At 47.4% G+C, this 21305-nt stretch overlaps 1 protein-coding gene across 1 annotated transcript in view; it reads right to left on the bottom strand.

Annotated features, from left to right (window-relative positions):
- The window catches only part of LOC115464578 (vomeronasal type-2 receptor 26-like), a 101652-nt gene that overhangs the window by 65925 nt on the left and 14422 nt on the right, over positions 1-21305 (bottom strand). The window contains exon 3 of the mRNA XM_030194942.1: positions 13648-13875. Coding sequence (XP_030050802.1) covers positions 13648-13875 — 228 coding nt within the window. The remainder of the gene's footprint in view (positions 1-13647; positions 13876-21305) is intronic.

Here is a 21305-nt window from a genome sequence, read left to right as displayed (position 1 = left end):
TCCAAAACCCACCACAAACCCACTGTACCCATATATTGGGGCCCCCTTCACCCGTAAGGGCTATGGTAGTGGTGTACAGTTGTGGGTACTGGGTTTGGGGGCTCAGCAAACAAGGTAAGGGAGCTATGTTCCTGGGAGCATTTTATGAAGTCCACTACAGTGCCCCCTAGGGTGCCGGGTTGGTGTCCTGGCATCTCAGGGCGACCAGTGCACTACAAATGCTGGCTCCTCCCATGCCCAAATGGCTTGCATTTGGATGTTTTTGACCTGGACGTCTTTGGTTTTGAAAATCGCCGAAAGTCAGAAACATCCATGTCTAGGGACGTCCAAATTTAAGGATTTGGATGTCTTTGACGGTATTTTCGAAATGAAAGATGGACGTCCATCTTCTTTCGAATATAAGGGTTTCCCTGCCCCTGGATTTTGCCGTTTTGCAAGGATGTCCAAATCGCAACTTGGACGTTTCTATAAAATAATGAATGGAGTGGAACAGGTAGACATGAATTATTTGTTTACTCTTCCAAAAATACTAGGACTAGGGGACACGGAATGAAGCTACAAGGTAGTAAATTTAATACGAATCGGAGAAAATGTTTCTTCACTCAACGTGTAATTAAACTCTGGAATTTGTTGCCAGAGAATGTGGTAAGGGCGGTTAGCTTAGCAGGGTTTAAAAAAGATCTGGATGGCTTCCTAAAGCCATCTGTCTGGAAACAGACAACTAATAAAAATAAACACGTCACACCCCACCTTGGAACCATATCACTCAATCCAACTAGGTTACATCAATGCAAGATCAGCAGTAAGCAACTCAGTAGACATACTAGATTGGATCATCACAGACAAATTAGACCTCCTATTTATCACAGAAACCTGGTTCCAAAGTCCCACAGACCCCGCCATCTTACAAACGTGCCCACCAGAATACAAAGTCACGCACTGGACAAGAAATGGAAAAAAAAGAGGAGGCGGAATAGCTATTCTCCGAGGACAAGCAGGCTGCTTGTTCTCACCGATGGGTGACGTCCACGGCAGCCCCTCCAATCGGAACACTTTCTAGCAAAGTCCTTTGCTAGTCCTCGCGCGCCGATGCGCACCGCGCATGCGCGGCCGTCTTCCCGCCCGAACCGGCTCGTGCCGGCCAGTCTTCTTTTGTCCGCGCTCGGTACGGTCGTGTTTCGCCGTTCGCGCCCCAAAGTTGACCTCGCGCGTCGTTTTATCGACTTCGTTTAAAAAAAAAAAAGGTGTCGGAAGGAGACCTTTATGGTTTTCTCCCTTCCCGTACTTCCAGTCTTTGCCCCGGTAAGTTTTCTTTCGTCGTTGGGGTAGGCCCTATTTAGGCCTCGGTCGAAGTTTTTCTTCCCCCTATTTTTGCGGTGCCATTTTCGCCATTTCGAGTTTTGATCTCGCCGGCGCGATTTTTCCGCCCATGACATCGAAGTCTTCCAGCGGCTTCAAGAAGTGCACCCAGTGCGCCCGGGTAATCTCGCTCACTGACAGGCATGCGTCGTGTCTTCAGTGTCTGGGGGCTGGGCACCGCCCTCAGGCCTGTAGTCTGTGTTCCCTTTTACAAAAGCGGACTCAGGTAGCGAGGTTAGCCCAGTGGAACATTTTGTTCTCGGGCTCTTCGTCGGCATTGGCACCGGGAGTATCGACTGCTTCGACGTCGTCGGCGCCTGGACCTTCATCTTCGCCCCCGATTGCATCGAGGTATCGGCCCTCTGCATCGGGGCGACATCGGAAGGCTGCGTCGGCGTCGGTATCGAGACCTCCTCGGCTGCTGATGTCGTCGGACAGTGGTGCTTCGTCTGGAGTGCAGGTGAGGGCTGTCCATTCCCCTGCTGGTGGCGGTGAGCCTTCGGGTGGGTCTCCCCCCATTCCGAGGGCTCCTGCGGTACAGCCCCCCGAGACCGACCTCCTTCGGTCTCGGCCCCGAGGAAGCGACGGCTGGATTCTACGTCCTCCTCGTCGGTGCCAGGAAGCTCCGGTGACATGCTTTGTCCCAAGAAGTCGAAGAAGCATCGTCACCGGTCCCCTTCCCGTATCGGCACCGAGAGCTCTGGGTCGCCGAGGGAGTCGGCACCCGGTAGGCATCGGCACCGAGAGGACCGCTCGTCCTCTGTTCAAGAGGTGTCGATGCGCTCCCCTTTGGACAGCCCGGAACAGCCTCCACACCCGGAACAGACTCTGACATCGACGCCTGCATCGGCTTCCATGCCTTTTTCTACAGCCGCTCTGAACGAGAGTCTCCGGGCCGTTCTCCCAGAGATCCTGGGAGAGCTGTTGCGCCCTACCCCTCCGGTACCGGGGGTGCTTGCGCCACCGGTACCGTCGAGCGAGGCGCCGGCTGGCCCATTGCCCGGGGTGAGGTCTCCGGCGTCGGTGCCGTGTGCGGTACCGACTGCGGTAGCCTCCCAGGAAGGCTCCCCGACTACGTCGGCGGAGGGAGCTTCGCCGGTGCGGGCAAGGGAGTCTACCTCTCGACGCTCCCACCGTGGCCGTGGTTCCACGGAGTCGAGCCGGGCACGGTTGCAGACACAGGTCCGTGAACTTGTGTCTGACACCAATAGTGAGGCCTCGTGGGAAGAAGAAGAAGACATCAGATATTTCTCTGACGAGGAGTCTGAGGGTCTCCCTTCTGATCCCACTCCCTCTCCTGAAAGACAGCTTTCTCCCCCCGAGAGTCTGTCTTTCGCTTCCTTTGTCCGGGAGATGTCTACGGCCATCCCCTTCCCGGTGGTTGTGGAGGATGAGCCCAGGGCTGAAATGTTTGAGCTCCTGGACTATCCTTCTCCACCTAAGGAAGCGTCCACAGTACCCATGCATCATGTCCTCAAAAAGACATTGCTGGCGAACTGGACCAAGCCATTAAGTAATCCCCACATCCCCAAGAAGATTGAGTCCCAGTACCGAATCCATGGGGACCCAGAGCTGATGCGCACTCAGTTGCCTCACGACTCTGGAGTTGTGGATTTGGCCCTAAAGAAGGCCAAGAGTTCTAGGGAGCATGCTTCGGCGCCCCCGGGCAAGGACTCTAGAACCTTGGACTCCTTTGGGAGGAAGGCCTACCATTCTTCTATGCTCGTGGCCAAAATTCAGTCGTACCAGCTCTACACGAGCATACACATGCGGAACAATGTGCGGCAGTTGGCGGGCTTGGTGGATAAGCTCCCCCCTGAGCAAGCCAAGCCTTTTCAGGAGGTGGTCAGGCAGCTGAAGGCGTGCAGAAAATTCCTGGCCAGAGGGGTGTATGACACCTTTGATGTTGCGTCCAGGGCCGCTGCTCAAGGTGTGGTGATGCGCAGACTCTCATGGCTGCGTGCCTCCGACCTGGAGAATAGACTCCAGCAGCGGATTGCGGACTCACCTTGCCGTGCGGATAATATTTTTGGAGAAAAAGTCGAACAGGTGGTAGAGCAGCTCCACCAGCGGGACACCGCATTCGACAAGTTCTCCCGCCGGCAGCCTTCAGCCTCTACCTCTACAGGTAGAAGATTTTTTGGAGGAAGGAAGACTGTTCCCTACTCTTCTGGCAAGCGTAGGTACAATCCTCCTTCTCGACAGCCTGCGGCCCAGGCTAAGCCCCAGCACGCTCGCTCTCGTCAGCAGCGTGCGCCTCAGCAAGGCCCCTCGGCTCCCCAGCAAAAGCAAGGGACGAGCTTTTGACTGGCTCCAGCAGAGCATAGCCGACATACAAGTGTCAGTGCCGGGCGACCTGCCAGTCGGAGGGAGGTTGAAAGCTTTTCACCAAAGGTGGCCTCTCATAACCTCCGATCAGTGGGTTCTCCAAATAGTCCGGCAAGGATACACCCTCAATTTGGCCTCAAAACCTCCAAATTGTCCACCGGGAGCTCAGTCTTACAGCTTCCAGCACAAGCAGGTACTTGCAGAGGAACTCTCCGCCCTTCTCAGCGCCAATGCGGTCGAGCCCGTGCCATCCGGGCAAGAAGGGCTGGGATTCTATTCCAGGTGGAATAGAAAACAGGGGGGATGCGTCCCATCCTAGATCTAAGGGCCCTGAACAAATATCTGGTCAAAGAAAAGTTCAGGATGCTTTCCCTGGGCACCCTTCTCCCCATGATTCAGGAAAACGATTGGCTATGCTCTCTGGACTTGAAGGACGCCTACACGCACATCCCGATACTGCCAGCTCACAGACAGTATCTGCAATTTCAGCTGGGCACACGTCACTTCCAGTACTGTGTGCTACCCTTTGGGCTCGCCTCTGCGCCCAGAGTGTTCACGAAGTGCTTGGCTGTAGTAGCAGCGGCACTTCGCAGACTGGGGGTACACGTGTTCCCATATCTCGACGATTGGCTGGTGAAGAACACATCCGAGGCAGGAGCCCTGCAGTCCATGCAGATGACTATTCGCCTCCTGGAGCTACTGGGGTTTGTGATAAATTATCCAAAGTCCCATCTTCTCCCAGTGCAGAAACTCAAATTCATAGGAGCTCTGCTGGATTCTCGGACGGCTCGCACCTATCTCCCAGAGACGAGAGCCAACAACTTGTTGTCCCTCGTCTCGCGGGTGCGAGCGTCCCAGCAGATCACAGCTCGGCAGATGTTGAGATTGCTAGGCCACATGGCCTCCACAGTTCATGTGACTCCCATGGCCCGCCTTCACATGAGATCTGCTCAATGGACCCTAGCTTCCCAGTGGTTTCAGGCTGCTGGGGATCTAGAAGACGTGATCCACCTGTCCACGAGTTTTCTCAAATCCCTGTATTGGTGGACAATTTGGTCCAATTTGACGCTGGGACGTCCTTTCCAAATTCCTCAGCCACAAAAAGTGCTGACCACGGATGCGTCTCTCCTGGGGTGGGGAGCTCATGTCGATGGGCTTCACACCCAAGGAAGCTGGTCCCTCCAGGAACGCGATCTGCAGATCAATCTCCTGGAGTTACGAGCGATCTGGAACGCTCTGAAGGCTTTCAGAGATCGGCTGTCCCACCAAATTATCCAAATTCAGACAGACAACCAGGTTGCCATGTACTACGTCAACAAGCAGGGGGGCACCGGATCTCGCCCCCTGTGTCAGGAAGCCGTCAGCATGTGGCTCTGGGCTCGCCGTCACGGCATGGTACTCCAAGCCACATATCTGGCAGGCGTAAACAACAGTCTGGCCGACAGGTTGAGCAGGATTATGCAACCTCACGAGTGGTCGCTCAATTCCCGTGTAGTGCGACAGATCTTCCAGGTGTGGGGCACCCCCTTGGTAGATCTCTTCGCATCTCGAGCCAACCACAAAGTCCCTCAGTTCTGTTCCAGGCTTCAGGCCCACAGCAGACTGGCATCGGATGCCTTCCTCCTGGACTGGGGGGAGGGTCTGCTGTATGCTTATCCTCCCATACCTCTGGTGGGGAAGACTTTGTTGAAACTCAAGCAAGACCGAGGCACCATGATTCTGATTGCTCCTTTTTGGCCGCGTCAGATCTGGTTCCCTCTTCTTCTGGAGTTGTCCTCCGAAGAACCGTGGAGATTGGAGTGTTTTCCGACCCTCATCACACAGGACGAAGGGGCGCTTCTGCATCCCAACCTCCGGTCCCTGGCTCTCACGGCCTGGATGTTGAGAGCGTAGACTTTGCCTCTTTGGGTCTGTCAGAGGGAGTCTCCCACATCTTGCTTGCTTCCAGGAAAGATTCCACTAAGAGGAGTTACTTCTTTCTGTGGAGGAGGTTTGCCGTCTGGTGTGACAGCAAGGCCCTAGATCCTCGCTCTTGTCCTACACAGACCCTGCTTGAATACCTTCTGCACTTGTCTGAGTCTGGTCTCAAGACCAATTCTGTAAGGGTTCACCTTAGTGCAATCAGTGCATACCATTACCGTGTGGAAGGTAAGCCGATCTCAGGACAGCCTTTAGTTGTTCGCTTCATGAGAGGTTTGCTTTTGTCAAAGCCCCCTGTCAAGCCTCCTACAGTGTCATGGGATCTCAATGTCGTTCTCACCCAGCTGATGAAACCTCCTTTTGAGCCACTGAATTCCTGCCATCTGAAGTACTTGACCTGGAAGGTCATTTTCTTGGTGGCAGTTACTTCAGCTCGTAGAGTCAGTGAGCTTCAGGCCCTGGTAGCCCAGGCCCCTTACACCAAATTTCATCATAACAGAGTAGTCCTCCGCACTCACCCTAAGTTCTTGCCAAAGGTTTTGTCGGAGTTCCATCTGAACCAGTCAATTGTCTTGCCAACATTCTTTCCTCGTCCTCATTCCTGCCCTGCTGAACGTCAGCTGCACACATTGGACTGCAAGAGAGCATTGGCCTTCTATCTGGAGCGGACGCAGCCCAACAGACAGTCCGCCCAATTGTTTGTTTCTTTTGATCCCAACAGGAGGGGAGTGGCTGTGGGAAAACGCACCATATCCAATTGGCTAGCAGATTGCATTTCCTTCACTTACGCCCAGGCTGGGCTGGCTCTTGAGGGTCATGTCACGGCTCATATGTTAGAGCCATGGCAGCGTCGGTAGCCCACTTGAAGTCAGCCACTATTGAAGAGATTTGCAAAGCTGCGACGTGGTCATCTGTCCACACATTCACATCTCATTACTACCTGCAGCAGGATACCCGACGCGACAGTCGGTTCGGGCAGTCAGTGCTTCAGAATCTGTTCGGGGTTTAGAATCCAACTCCACCCCCCTAGGCCCATGTTTGTTCTGTTCCAGGCTGCACTCTCAGTTAGTTGGTAAATTTTTTTAGGTCAATCTCAGTTATGTCCTCGCCGTTGCGAGGCCCAATTGACCATGGTTGTTGTTTTGAGTGAGCCTGGGGGCTAGGGATACCCCATCAGTGAGAACAAGCAGCCTGCTTGTCCTCGGAGAAAGCGAATGCTACATACCTGTAGAAGGTATTCTCCGAGGACAGCAGGCTGATTGTTCTCACAAACCTGCCCGCCTCCCCTTTGGAGTTGTGTCTTCCCTTCTCTTTGTCTTGCTACATATGAGACTGGCCGGCACGAGCCGGTTCGGGCAGGAAGATAGCCGCGCATGCGCGGTGCGCATTGGCGCGCGAGGACTAGCAAAGGACTTTGCTAGAAAGTGTTCCGATTGGAGGGGCTGCCTTGGATGTCACCCATCAGTGAGAACAATCAGCCTGCTGTCCTCGGAGAATACCTTCTACAGGTATGTAGCATTCGCTTTATATACAAACCTGAATTCACCATCACAATCACGGGCGAATCCACCTCACCACAACTTGAAATTGCATCGACTAGAATCAACCATCCAAGCCTAGTAGGACACCTCAACACAATCCTATTCTACAGGCCACCAGGAAAATGGCAAGACGCCCAAACACAACTCATGGATTTCATCTCGAATACCTGCGTATCAGCCTCAAACATCCTCATACTAGGCGACATCAACTTACACCTAGAAGATGACACCTTACCAAGTACACGAGAATGCAAAGAATTCCTAAAACTCTGGGATCTGCAAACACCTAACATACAACCAACTCACGAAAAAGGACACACACTAGATATCATAACGAATAGATTCGAACCGGACTCAACTATCATACTCGCTAACACAACATGGACACCTACATTATGGTCAGACCACCATAAAGCAAATGTCACTCTTTGCTGGCGAAAAACACAACTAAACACGAACAATAAACATGAGCGAACAACCTACACAACGAAAGGAAAAATAGACCCCACAACATTCTGGCAACAGATCTACCAGAACGAATGGACTACAAACGCTAACACCATCCAATTCCTCCAAGAATGGGACGATATAAGCACAACAACATTAGACAAAATCGCCCCAGTCCAAACCAGAACATCACACAGGAAAAATGCAAATCCATGGTTCACCAAAGAGCTGAAAAAACTAAAAACACAAGTCAGGAGACTAGAACGAGCTTGGAACAAAAAGAGAGACGAACAAACACGAAACAACTGGAAACTACTTCGGAGAAAATACAAATATACCATAAAACAGACAAAAAGACTACACTACAAAACATTAATAGGACCAAACTACAAAGACACACATAAACTCTTCAACCTCGTGAACAAACTGTTAGACACCACACCAGTTACAACCAACGGCAAAGATACACCAAGTGTTGACAACCTTGCGACATACTTCAAGGAGAAAATTATACTATTACGACACAAAATACCCGCCAGCCCTACAGAATACACCACTCTTCTAGACTGTCTAGATCCAGAAGAAGGAACACACCCAGCAGACAGAACCTGGACCGAATTTGAACTACTGTCAGAAGACCTCATCTCGAAAACTCTCAAAAGATATGCCAAATCCAACTGCAAACTAGACATATGCCCAAATAGCCTCATGAAATCTGCTCCTCAACAATTCATAATAGACCTAACAAACCATATAAACCACATGCTACAAAATGGACTCTTCCCAAAAGAAAAAGGAAAAATCTTACTCACCCCAATTCCTAAAGATACAAAGAAAAACACGAGCGAAATAACCAATTACAGGCCAATAGCATCCATACCACTAATAACCAAGATAACTGAAGGTATGGTAACTAAACAACTCACAAACTACCTAGACAAACATTCAATACTCCATGATGCCCAATCAGGATTCCGTTCGAATCACAGCACAGAAACAGTATTAGTCACCCTTATGACCAAATTCAAACAAATAATTGCAACTGGCAACAATATACTCCTCCTACAATTTGACATGTCAAGCGCCTTCGACATGGTTGACCATGGAATCCTACTACACATACTTGAATACTTTGGCATAGGAGGAAATGTCCTGAACTGGTTCAAGGGGTTCCTAACCCTGCGTTCGTATCAACTCACATCAAATTCAACCACGTCCAAGGCATGGACACCTGAATGTGGAGTCCCACAAGGATCACCTCTCTCACCAACTATATTCAACCTAATGATGATCCCTTTAGCAAAACTCCTATCAAACCATAACCTCAACCGATATATATACGCCGATGATGTGACAATGTACATCCCATTCAAACAAGACACCAAAGAAATCTCCAACGAAATCAATCAAAGTCTACACATCATGAACACATGGGCAGATGCATTCCGCCTGAAATTAAACGCAGAAAAAACCCAATGCCTAATACTCACCTCCCAATACAACACAAAGGAATTCAACGCGATAAACACATCAACCCTAAACCTCCCAGTCTCAGAAACACTAAAAATCCTTGGAGTCACTATCGACCGCCACCTAACACTCGAAACCATTCTTCCCAAGATTCGTCTTCCGCAGCCTAGTGCAATCCCTCGTCCTCAGCCACCTGGATTACTGCAACTCACTATACGCGGGCTGCAAAGAACAAATACTGAGGAAACTTCAAACAGCCCAAAACACAGCAGCCAGGCTCATCTTCGGAAAACCAAGATATGAAAGGGCAAAACCACTACGAGAGAAATTACATTGGCTTCCACTTAAGGAACGCGTTACTTTTAAAGTTTGCACACTGGTCCATAAGATCATTTACGGCGAAGCCCCAGCGTACATGTCTGATTTAATAGACCTACCACCCAGAAACGCTAAAAGATCATCCCGAACACACCTCAACTTCCACTTCCCCACTTGCAAGGGCCTGAAATACAAGACGCTACACGCGTCAACCTTCTCCCACATGAGCACGCAGGCTTGGAATTCACTACCGCGCAACCTAAGAGTGATTAACGATCAAGCTTCCTTCCGTAAACTACTGAAGACTCACCTGTTTGAACAAACTTACGGAAAGAGCCAAAACACATAGAGTCCATACTCACTGTTCATCAATGCAACATACATCCACTTCTGATCCCTCATCCCGCAATCCAGTCAATCATACACTTATCCACGGAACTATGTACACCATATGTCTTTGTCTAACACTGCCCTTTAGCTTCCCATTGTCTCCTTCCAATATTTCTATGTTGATGTCCCATTGTCATATTCCTAATTGATATTCGAATGTCTCGCACAACTCTGCACAATGTAATCCATAACCAAATTGTAACAAATGTATTTCTATTATTCATATCCTATTGTAAGCCACACTGAGCCCGCAAAAAGGTGGGAAAATGTGGGATACAAATGCAATAAATAAATAAATAAAATAAAGGAAGAGTCCATAGACCATTATTAAATTGACTTAGGGAAGATCCACTGCTATTTCTAGGATAAGCAGCATAAAATGTATTGAACTTTTTCGGGATCTTGCCAGGTATTTGTAACCTGGATTGGCCATTGTTGGAAACAGGATGCTGGGCTTGATGGACCTTTGGTCTGTCCCAGTGTGTCAATACTTATGTACTTATGTACCATGCATTTCTCGCTTGACTTTGAGCATTGTGAAGGAGAGGACCTGGGGGTAGATAAGATGGAAGTGGAAGAGGAAGAAGGGAGGCGGCTCACGAGCAGACATAGGCAGAACAGAGCCTTGCCTCCATTCCATCCCCAGAGAGCGAGAGAAGTAGTAATGCTCCCTAGAAAAGGGTGGAGGGAAAAAGACTACATTACCCAGCATCCCCCGAGAGAGAGCAGAGAAAGGTTCGTGACCCCTATAAAATGGAGGAGAGGAAGAGACTACATTTCCCAGCAACCTCGGGACAAAGCCTGGTACAGAGATTACCTTCCCCAGCAGGAACAGGGGAAGAACTCTAACAAGGAAAGGGTGGTGCCCCTGCAGGGTAATCAAGGGAAAGAGGAACAGCTGCAAAGTGGGTGGAACGGGGAGCCCATGGAGTATCAAGAAGCTGGGCAGAGAGAAAGAGAGGAGAGCGAGGAAGAGCCTATGGACCTCTCAGCCTGGGCTCACTCCTTAGGTAACAATATAAGGGACCAGGTAACTTCCTGGTATGGTAACTGGGCTAAGAGAGGAAAGAGGAAAGGTCATGTGGGAGGATGGGTCAGTGCTTAGAGAGAGTGACCCAGATGGGTGGGGCCTTTTCATTTTCCAGAGCTCAGGCTGTGAATGAACTTTGAGTTTAAAGAGTTCTGGTTGAAGAGGGATGAGAGGTTTTCTCGGAGTGGGCTGAGCCCAGCAGGAAGAAAGTGGAGTGTGAACTGTGGCTAAGAAGCCTAAAAGAAGCTGAAGGGGGTTGAGCTGTGTGCTGAAGCCTCAAGAACTGTGTTTGTTTGTTTTTGTGGAACTGCTTGCAGTATTGTGCCCCCTCCCAAGGGAGAGGGGGGGAGAAAGAAGACCCAGGGCTATAAAACTATCTAAAAGGAGCCCAGCTGGGTGCTGGAAGCCTGGGAGTTAAAAGTTGTTTTTTTGTTCTTGCTGTGTTTTTACCCCTGAGAGGAGCAACAGGGGGAATTGTGAGGTTTTTTGTTGATTCAAGTATTGTGTCTTTTTGCACTGCTGGACTGTTGGATCCCAAGCAAAATAAAGAACTTGTTAAGTTTACTTTGAAGTTGATTTCATTGAGCCCTGCCCTGTGGACTGCAGTGAACCAGGAGGTTGGGCAGCAAGGGTGAAGGGGAGATCCCGAGGACCCTCAGGCGGAGGGGAGGATCATTATCACAGCATTCGGCAAGCTCTATAACATTGTACTGTTAATCCCTGTTATTAATAACTAGGTATTATTGCATAAAATGGGACCAAAACAGCATGAGTTACTCATAGAATAACCCATCTTAATGGTAGCCCATGTTAATAACTTCCCCCGCTCAGTGTGAAGAGTTTCAGAGTTGAGATTGTGACATCATAATGCCTCATTCCACCAATAATGTTATGATTCTGCCGGTTTGGCTGAGGGGGAGGGGGGGACGTCTCTTCTGATTGGCTGCCAGTGTTTGTGCTGACGTCAGGGGATAGTACTTTAGCCTGCAGCTGAAGAGTTTCTCTGCTTTTGCGTTACTTGGTGGTGACAGGAAAGCCTGATAGTTTTCTCTCAGAACGTGCTCTAGGTTCTGACAGGGATCTGTGTTGTATTAGAGTATTCTTTTCCTTCCCTCTGGGTTAGCTGCTGCTGTGTGTGTGTGTGCACGTAGCTCTGTAATCAGGGTCAGCTGCTCGTTTGTTTAGTGGGGGCTGGGCATTGCTCAGCCTCTGGGGCTCTGGGCTGAGTGAGAGCGTTCTCCTCACTGTTGCCAGGTGGAAAATTTTTTCCCCACCCAATCCAGCCTAAAAACAGCCCAAAACCCGCCCAAACTCAAACCCCGCCCCTGACACCCCCACCCCCGCGTCATCACCCCGCCCCCGCCGTCATCAACCCCCGCCTCCCCCGTCATCGGCCCCGCCTCCCCCGTAATCAGCCCCGCCTCCCCCGTCATCGGCCCCGCCCAAAACATCACTAACCCCGCCCAAAACGTCAATAACCCCGCCCAAAACGTCAATAACCCCGCCCCCGCGGCCGAAAAAGCCGCCCAAAAAACCACCCTGAAGCCCAAGAAGCAGCCCAAAAAACCGCAACCCGCCGCGGGCAAAAATTTCCCGCGGTGGGTCGCGGAAAACCGCCCAATTGGGCGGTAAAACCGCCCACCTGGCAACACTGGTTCTCCTTTGTTTGTTTTAAGGATTTCTCTTCCCAGTGTCCTGGCCTGCTGGCTCAGTGAGTTTAACCCTTTGTGTACTGTGTGTATTGTATTCCTGCCTCTGCCAGTGTGTTTGTTGGATGGGCCCCGCTCTCGGGAGGGGAAGCGTTCTCTCTGATTGTTTGTTGATTTATGGCACTCTCTCTCTGCTGGCTCTACAAGCTTAACCCTTTGTGTTCTGTGTGCCTCTGTCTACAGTGGGTTTGAGGCAAAGGCTTTCTGCCTTCCTTTTGTGTCTGGTCTCTCTGGCTTCTGCCTGGGGCTCCTACCCTGGTGGGGGGGGGGGGTGGGTTGCTGTGTTAGTTCCCCTGTCCTGCGCTAGTCCCCTGGGTGGGCGTGGCCCGCTCTGGTCCTTTGTTTCCCCCTCTGCCCTATTGCTGGTGTTCAGCGCGTGTCTGGCATCTTGGAGCCCTCTGGGATCTTTCACCCCTCCCTGTGTGTGTGATTGGGTTCCAGTTCAGCCGTGAGGCTCGCACGAGTGGCTCTGTGTGCGTGGGTTCCGGTTCGGCCGCGAGGCCCGCCTGTATGCCTATTTCCCTTCTTCCTGAGGGACTGTGGGGAGGGGTAGCTTAAGGGGTATTGTGTAGCTGGGGTGTGCGGTGGTGGGTCGGTCTCCCCTTGGCCTGGGTCGGCGCCCTGCTGGCCTCGGCCAGGGCCCAAGGGCTCACGACCAACCCAACGGATTACAAATAAGAGCCAACCTCATCAGTGACGTCACAATGGTTTGATTATTCTACACCTATAGCAGTGATTTCCATTTGTTTACTTAAAGGGGGAAGTTATTATCATGGGCTACAGTTAAGATGTGTTATTTTTCTGTTAACTTCAGTTATTAGTAACTAGGTCTCCTTGCATAAAATGGGACCTGAGCTAAAACAGCATGAGTTAGTGATATAATAACATGACATAAAAGTAGCTGATGTTGATAACTATACCTCTCAGTCTATTTGGCAATGGGTAAATTTTGCTCAGACCAAGCAAAATTTAACTGAGCAGAGGATGGAGAACTTGTATATGAAGCTCAGGACAAATCTGGACAAATCTTTTGAATACTGACCTCATAGTATGTCAGCCAATCACATCGTAAGTCTAACTCATTGTAACGTGACTCAGCACATTCCATCATGCTCTAGTGTTACTTAATTCTGACCTGGGTGAAGTCACTGTCCCACACGATCACCTTCTCATCAATGGTGAAATCCTGTCCCGGAGAAGCATAAGGGTAATAACTACCAACAATTTCATTCCTCTTTATCCCATTGGGTAGATAGACAATATTGATGATATCGTATCCAGTGGTGAGGTCTCCATTTTCATCAAAAGAAATCTCTTCACCAAGACCATTCTTAAAGTGAACACTCTTCAGATAACGATGAAGCTAAAGAATGAAGGGTAAATGTTCAATACTTCCAGGTTACCTGTGTCATTTTAAGCATACATAAAAGCAAAACAATTTTCTTGTTTTAATTTAATCTGAAGAATAATTTTCATACTGACTGTATAGCTGCAAAGTCCGCGGACTCTTTCTGCCTGCGGACATTAGCTTTAAAATTCACCAAATTAAAAAAATACCCACAGAAGTTTGCAGCTGCTTTTCCTATAGGCACTCTTCCATCTAATACAACATGCTTTGTTTCAAATCACATCCTAACTCTGGCCCTCAGAATGCATCTGTCTAACATTGTTGAATTATGCATGCCAAGGATATGCATAAAAAATATTAGGTGCATGCAATAAGACAATTTCCAAATGGCCCACTTACACAGGTAATAATTAATTGCACATAAAGTTTCTGAGATATCTTTGCATGACTTATGTTTAAAGTTGTGTTGCACAAACAAAATTCCTTTGGCAGATTCAACCAGTAGGGAAATAGAGAGGAGTTCAGCAATGCCTTTCTCTCTCTTTAGCACCCCCATGCGCCCAGACGGACTAATAGACCAGAGGTGGTTTCTCTCATTATGTGGGTAGGTATGTTGGTCATAAGCACATAAAAGAAAAGGAGGATCTTTTCATAAAAATTAAAAATCCTGGAGGACATATCTGAAGATGTCCAAAATTGTATTTATTTATTTATTAGGATTTATTTATCGCCTTTTTGAAGGAATTCACTCAAGGTGGTGTACAGTAAGAATAGATCAAAAATTAGCAGTAGGCAATTAGAGCAGTAAAAATATTTGAACAATAATACAAAGTATGGAATGGTATACTACTTGCAATGACAACACAATATGTACTAGAACATTAAAATTGGTAGTGAAGAGTAAGGCAAGGTTGTAACATATAGATGAGTAAGAAAGTTCAAGAAGCAAATTAATACATGTGCAGTAAGTAACCAGGGATTTAGACTATCTCGAGGACAAACAAATAATTAAGGATGGATAGGTGAGAGCATAATTAGGCAGGACTAGATGTGAAACAAGATTAAGAAAGCGCTGCATATGCTTTGCAGCGCTATATAAATGCTAAATAGTAGTAGTAGTAGTAGTTCTTAGTATTCAGAAAGGCCAGACTGAAGAATTGTGTTTTTAGAAGACTTCTAAAAGTTAGGTAATCATCTGTAAACTTGATTGATTTAGGAAGAGAATTCCAAATGTTGGTGCCTTGATAGGAGAAATTAGCAGAGTGAATCATTTTATAGATCACATTCTTACAGATAGAGAAATGTAAGCCAAGATATTCTCTAAATGATGAAACAGCATTACAAAGGGGTAATTCAATAAGATTATTCATATATGATGGGGCTTGACCAAACAGGATTTGGTGAATGAAAACACATAATTAGAATCTCTTATTGGTAACCAATGTAGCTCATATAAAAGAGGAGTGGCTTTGGTGAAGCAAGGAGATCTACATATAAGACATATCTCGAAGTTGCTAATAAAAAGTCACAGTGGTTTACAAAAGAGTAAAAATCTCAGGGAAGTCAGTCAGCACAGCTCAGTCAGGTGAATTTCCACCTGCAAACTAAGCACTGTTAAAGATATGTGCACAGTTAGGTAGATTACTAGCAGTTACAAGCGGATATGTGCACATATACACTGATATTCTAATCATTGATGCATACGTCTGACACATAAATTCTAGTGCCTAAGTTATTCAATTTACTGCTTTGTGGGAGATTCTATATATGGCACCTAAAAGATCCACGTGGAAAACATTTCCACTTAAGCGCATTCTCTAATTGGCACCTAGATTTAGGTGTGGAATACGCTCAGTTGAAATCCCAGCGCCTAAAACTACACAAATCCATTTACACCAATGAACACACGGTGTAAATCCCAGCATGTTGATTTAGGCGTAGTGGGCCAAATTTGATAACTCCACGCGTAAGTTTTGGAACGCCTATGAAACGCCCATTTCCCCGCCCATAACTACATCCCTTTTTGCCAGTTTGCATTTAAATTTAGGTGCTCTGAATTACAGAATGCGCTTAGCGTTTTGTGTGTGTAAATTCTAATCTTTGTTAATTACTGTTCATTATTGCTTGTTAAGTGCTGTTAACAACGCTGACTGGCTCGTTAAGCCAATTAAATTGCACGTGCTGTTATAGGATCCGCTTGGATTACAGCACGGAACACTAGACGCACTGTATAGAATCTGGGAGTTAATTTATCCACAGCACTGTCTTATCTTCCTCCTCCTCTCCCTCACTCTAGTGATCAGGTTCTCTAACAAAGGATCCTACCTTCCAGGGGAAATAATCCAGAACTCTCCTTTCTCCGCTCCACATGGTATCATTTCCAATACCAGACGTGACCATGTCATGCAGTGCGTGTGCCAGGGCATACACGGCATTGTACACACTGTAGCTGCTTCCCAAGTATTTGGTGTAACAATGTGTTGCATGGATTTTCGTTTCATTAGTGATGCAGGATCTTCTAATGCTCTTTTGGCACTGGCTGTCACACAGGCTCGTCCACCACAACGAAATATAATGATCACTTGGAAGCAGGGTATAATTCACCTCACGGACAAATTTTGCAAAACCTGGAATATTCTTCTTTGAGACTGTGAATACCAAGGTGTTGTTCTTCACATTACTGCCCAATGGATAAATCGAGGTAAACTCCCGCTCATATGTGGTAATCCAGACTTTTTTATTTATAATATTATAATCTTCTTGTTTCATAACTAGATTCCAGACATAATCTCTACTACAATAGAGAATGATCACACTAGTTGACGACGCATTGATTTTTCCATACAGTTTGGAGAAATCGGTTGGCCTGACCTTGTCACGATGGAAGATTTCTATGAATGCAATGCAGCCTCCATTCTGTTCAATCCCTTCTTTCAGGATCTGGACAGCTCTAAGGCTCTTGTCTTCATAACAGGCAATGACACCAACCCAGCTCCAGCCAAAATGTTTCAGCAACTTGACTATCCCAGCGCAGAGGTGTAGTTCACTTGGGACAGTCCGGTAAAAATAAGGAAACTTAACAGTGTCACTCGTAAAAAGATTCTGAGAGGTGAAACTGATCTGTTTAAAAAAAGATCATTAATGCATCTCCATCTTTGTCATTTTCCACATCTTATCCTACGCACCCAGTTATAGTCGCCTATATACCTTTATAAACAATAGGCACCTAGTCATGGGCATTTCTACATTTTCTGACATTTATACTTGTATTTTAAACAGAAAACTAGTTGCTGACTTTTCTTTATAGAATAGGTTTAAAGTTGTGCAGGCTCTAACTCTTATCCTGGGCTCACGGTTATAGTCACCTTTATACCTTTATAAACAATGGGCACCTAATTGGTGACTTGGTATAAAATTATTTCCTAACTGACTATTCTTTGGTACCTTCAGATTTTCATTTTCTATTCTATTCTATTCCCAGCATTTATATCCTGCTCATAGTAACATGAAATCAAAGCTGGTTAGAAAACAATCTAGAACTATAGACTTACTAAACCGACTCAAAATATCTACTAAAAAGGAAGATCAAATAATTTGATAACCTCCAAATCTGAATTGGAATTGAATTCCAGCTTTTACTTGATTGATAATTAAAAGCATTTATAATGAATATGTTGATGGGAACTGCAAAAAAATCAAGCTATGTGGAAGTTAGGCATTTGCCTAAGTAATACCAAATTACTTGTTTTTGACCTGCATATACAGATACATACACATGCATCCTAGTTTGTAATGTTATTAGTCCAGTAACCTAGTTTAGTTGGTGCCCAGGCAGCTGCCTAGGCATGGCATTGTATTTCTATGTATTACATTATTTTAGCTAATATTAGTAAACCACATTCTGAGCTAAGTCAGAGTAAATTATTATTATTATTATTTGTAGCATTTGTATCCCACATTTCCCCACCAATCTGCAGGCTCAATGTGGCTTACATTTGCCGTTATGGCGGTTGCCATTACCGGGTAACAGAATTACAAATGGTATTGCATTAAGGTGCATACATACATGGTAACATACATGGAACATGGCATATATGAAACAGATCATGGTATATGTATATACCATGTGCATACATACATGGTAAAGAAAAATAATTTATACTATTGCATGAAAGTTTCTGAGAATAAATTGGATTGTAGCATACATTAGGTCATCGATTATAGAGAGTCCCTATTCAGCATAAGGTTGAAGTGGTAATACTTGATCATGAGTTCCGAATGAGTTCCGCAAACTACTGAAGACCCATCTCTTCAACAAGACATATCACAAAGATCAACACATGTGAAATCTCCCACATGTATCCAGAACTGTCTTATAATGTTTTCTTGTTTTATCACTAATATGCTTTATCACTATCATGTAACCCAAAATCCTTCTGTAATACCAAATATCTATTCTCTTCTTATTTCCACTATTCATGATGTATTGTAAGCCACATTGAGCCTGCAAAGAGGTGGGGAAATGTGGGATACAAATGCAACAAATAAATAAATAAATAAAGAGGTCAATCAGTCTTGAGGTAAAAGATCGGTTATGTATAGATCGTATATAGCGTTATTATTTAGTATTTAAGATGGATGTTTATGGTATGCCTTCTTGAAAAGATCTGTTTTCAGTAGCCAGATTCCTCACATTCCTTCCCATCTGATAAGGAAAGAGACCTCAGCCAGAAAACAGTTTTTCCCTACATGGTCAAGGATTTCCCTATTGGTCCATAGCCAGCCTGGGGTGGTCAGGGCTGAGGTATATTTTTCCCCTCCACCTTTTTAACTTGACTCTCTGCCTTTTCATCTCTTTTGTTAGGGGTGTTGGCCTTTTTCATGCAAAACAAGCTCTACAGCTAGGCAGAGCTCTGAAGACAGACAGGAAGGATTTTAGATGCTGTTTCTATATGTTCCTGGCTTCTGACATTATCTGCACATATCTCTAGGAAACTTAAAGAACTGTAATAGCTGTGGAGAGACAAGAGCTTACAGCGGGCTGCCACATGACCCAGATTGGGCAAGCAGGATAGGCTGTAGCTAAGAGCTTGTAGAAGAGGCTGTCTAGCTGGCAAGCCATAGAGACTGTGGGTTAGTTGCATGCAGAGCTCACAGTATTCTCGGAGACTTTAACATACACGTTGATGACCAATCCGACCCTCACACTTCTCAGTTCCTCACTCTAACATCCTCCTTCAACCTCCAGCTATGCTCCACCACCCCTACTCACCGAGACGGCCATTGTCTTGACCTCGTCCTCTCCTCTTCCGGCTCTCCCTCCAATTTCCATGCCTCAGCTCTTCCTCTCTCCGATCATCACCTAATCACCTTCACTCTTCTTCACCCCCCCCACCTCAGCCCCTTCCAACTTTAATCCACTACCTCCAGGAATCTCCAGGATATTGACCCTCCCACCCTATCCTCTAGTATTTCTAATCTCCTCCCCTCCATCATGTCCTCCGAGTCTGTCGACAAGGCTGTCTCCGCTTACAATACCACTCTCTCCTCTGCTCTGGACACCCTCGCACCATCCACCTCCCGTCCCACAAAGCGTACTAATCCCCAGCCTTGGCTGACCCCTTGCATCCGTTATCTTCGCTCCTGCGCCCGATCTGCTGAACGCCTCTGGAGGAAATCTCGCACTCATTCAGACTTCCTTCACTACAAATTCATGCTATCCTCCTTCCACTCCTCCCTATTCCTTGCCAAACAGGACTATTACACCCAATTGACCAATTCTCTCAGCTCCAACCCCCGTCGTCTCTTCGCCACCCTTAACTCCCTCCTCAAAGTGCCCTCCGCTCCCACCCCCCCTCGCTCTCTCCTCAATCACTGGCTGATTACTTCTGCGACAAGGTGCAAAAGATCAACCTTGAGTTCACTACCAAGCCATCTCCTCCTCTTCACCCGTCAACCCTCTCCCTCAACCAACCAACCCAGGCCTCCTTCTCCTCCTTTCCTGACATCAACGAGGAGGAAACCGCTCGCCTTCTTTCCTCCTCGAAATGCACCACCTGCTCTTCTGATCCCATCCCCACCAACTTACTTAACATCATCTCTCATACTGTCACCCCCTCCATCTGTCATATCCTCAACCTCTCTCTCTCCACTGCAACTGTCCCTGACACCTTCAAGCACGCCAGTAGTCACACCTCTCCTCAAAAAACCATCACTTGACCCTACCTGTCCCTCCAACTACCACCCCATCTCCCTCCTACCCTTCCTCTCCAAAATACTTGAGCGCGCTGTTCACAGCCACTGCCTTGATTTTCTCTCCTCTCATGCCATCCTTGATCCAATTCAATCCGGTTTCGCCCTCTACACTCGACAGAAACAGCACTCTCTAAAGTCTGTAATGACCTGTTCCTTGCCAAATCCAGAGGCCACTACTCCATCCTCATCCTCCTCGATCTATCCGCCACTTTTGACACGGTCAATCATGACTTACTCCTTGCCACACTGTCCTCATTTGGGTTCCAGGGCTCTGTCCTCTCCTGGTTCTCCTCCTATCTCTCCCACCGCACCTTCAGGGTTCACTCTCATGGATCTTCCTCCACCCCCATCCCACTATCTGTTGGTGTTCCCAGGGATCTGTCCTTGGACCTCTTCTCTTCTCAATCTACACCTCTTCCCTGGGCTCCCTGATCTCATCTCATGGGTTCCAGTATCATCTTTATGCTGATGACACCCAGCTGTATCTCTCCACACCAGACATCACTGTGGAGACTCAGGCAAAGGTATCAGCCTGCTTATCCGACATTGCTGCCTGGATGTCCAACCGCCACCTGAAACTGAACATGTCCAAGACCGAGCTCATTGTCTTTCCACCAAAACCCACTTCTCTTCTTCCTCCACTTTCTATCTCAGTTGATAACACCCTCATCCTCCCCGTCTCATCTGCCCGCAACCTCGGAGTCATCTTTGACTCCTCCCTCTCCTTCTCTGCGCATATCCAGCAGATAGCCAAGACCTGTTGCTTCTTCCTCTTTAACATCAGCAAAATTCGCCCTTTCCTCTCTGAACACACCACCCGAACTCTCGTCCACGCTCTCATTACCTCTCGCCTTGACTACTGCAACTTACTCCTCACCGGCCTCCCACTTAGCCATCTATCCCCCCTTCAATCTGTTCAGAACTCTGCTGCACGTCTTATATTCCGCCAGAACCGATATACTCATATCACCCCTCTCCTCAGGTCACTTCACTGGCTTCCTATCAGATACCGCATTCAATTCAAGCTTCTCCTTCTTATCTACAAATGCACTCAGTCTGCCGCCCCTCACTACCTTTCTACCCTCATCTTCCCTTACGTTCCCACTCGAAACCTCCGTTCACTGGACAAATCCCTCCTCTCAGTACCCTTCTCCACCACCGCCAACTTCAGGCTCCACTCATTCTGCCTC

Source organism: Microcaecilia unicolor, chromosome 3, assembly GCF_901765095.1.
Source record: "Microcaecilia unicolor chromosome 3, aMicUni1.1, whole genome shotgun sequence".
In the NCBI taxonomy this organism is placed as follows: domain Eukaryota; kingdom Metazoa; phylum Chordata; class Amphibia; order Gymnophiona; family Siphonopidae; genus Microcaecilia; species Microcaecilia unicolor.
The sequence above is the reverse complement of the archived record's forward strand: the minus strand, read 5'-3'. Positions and strand labels throughout refer to the sequence as shown.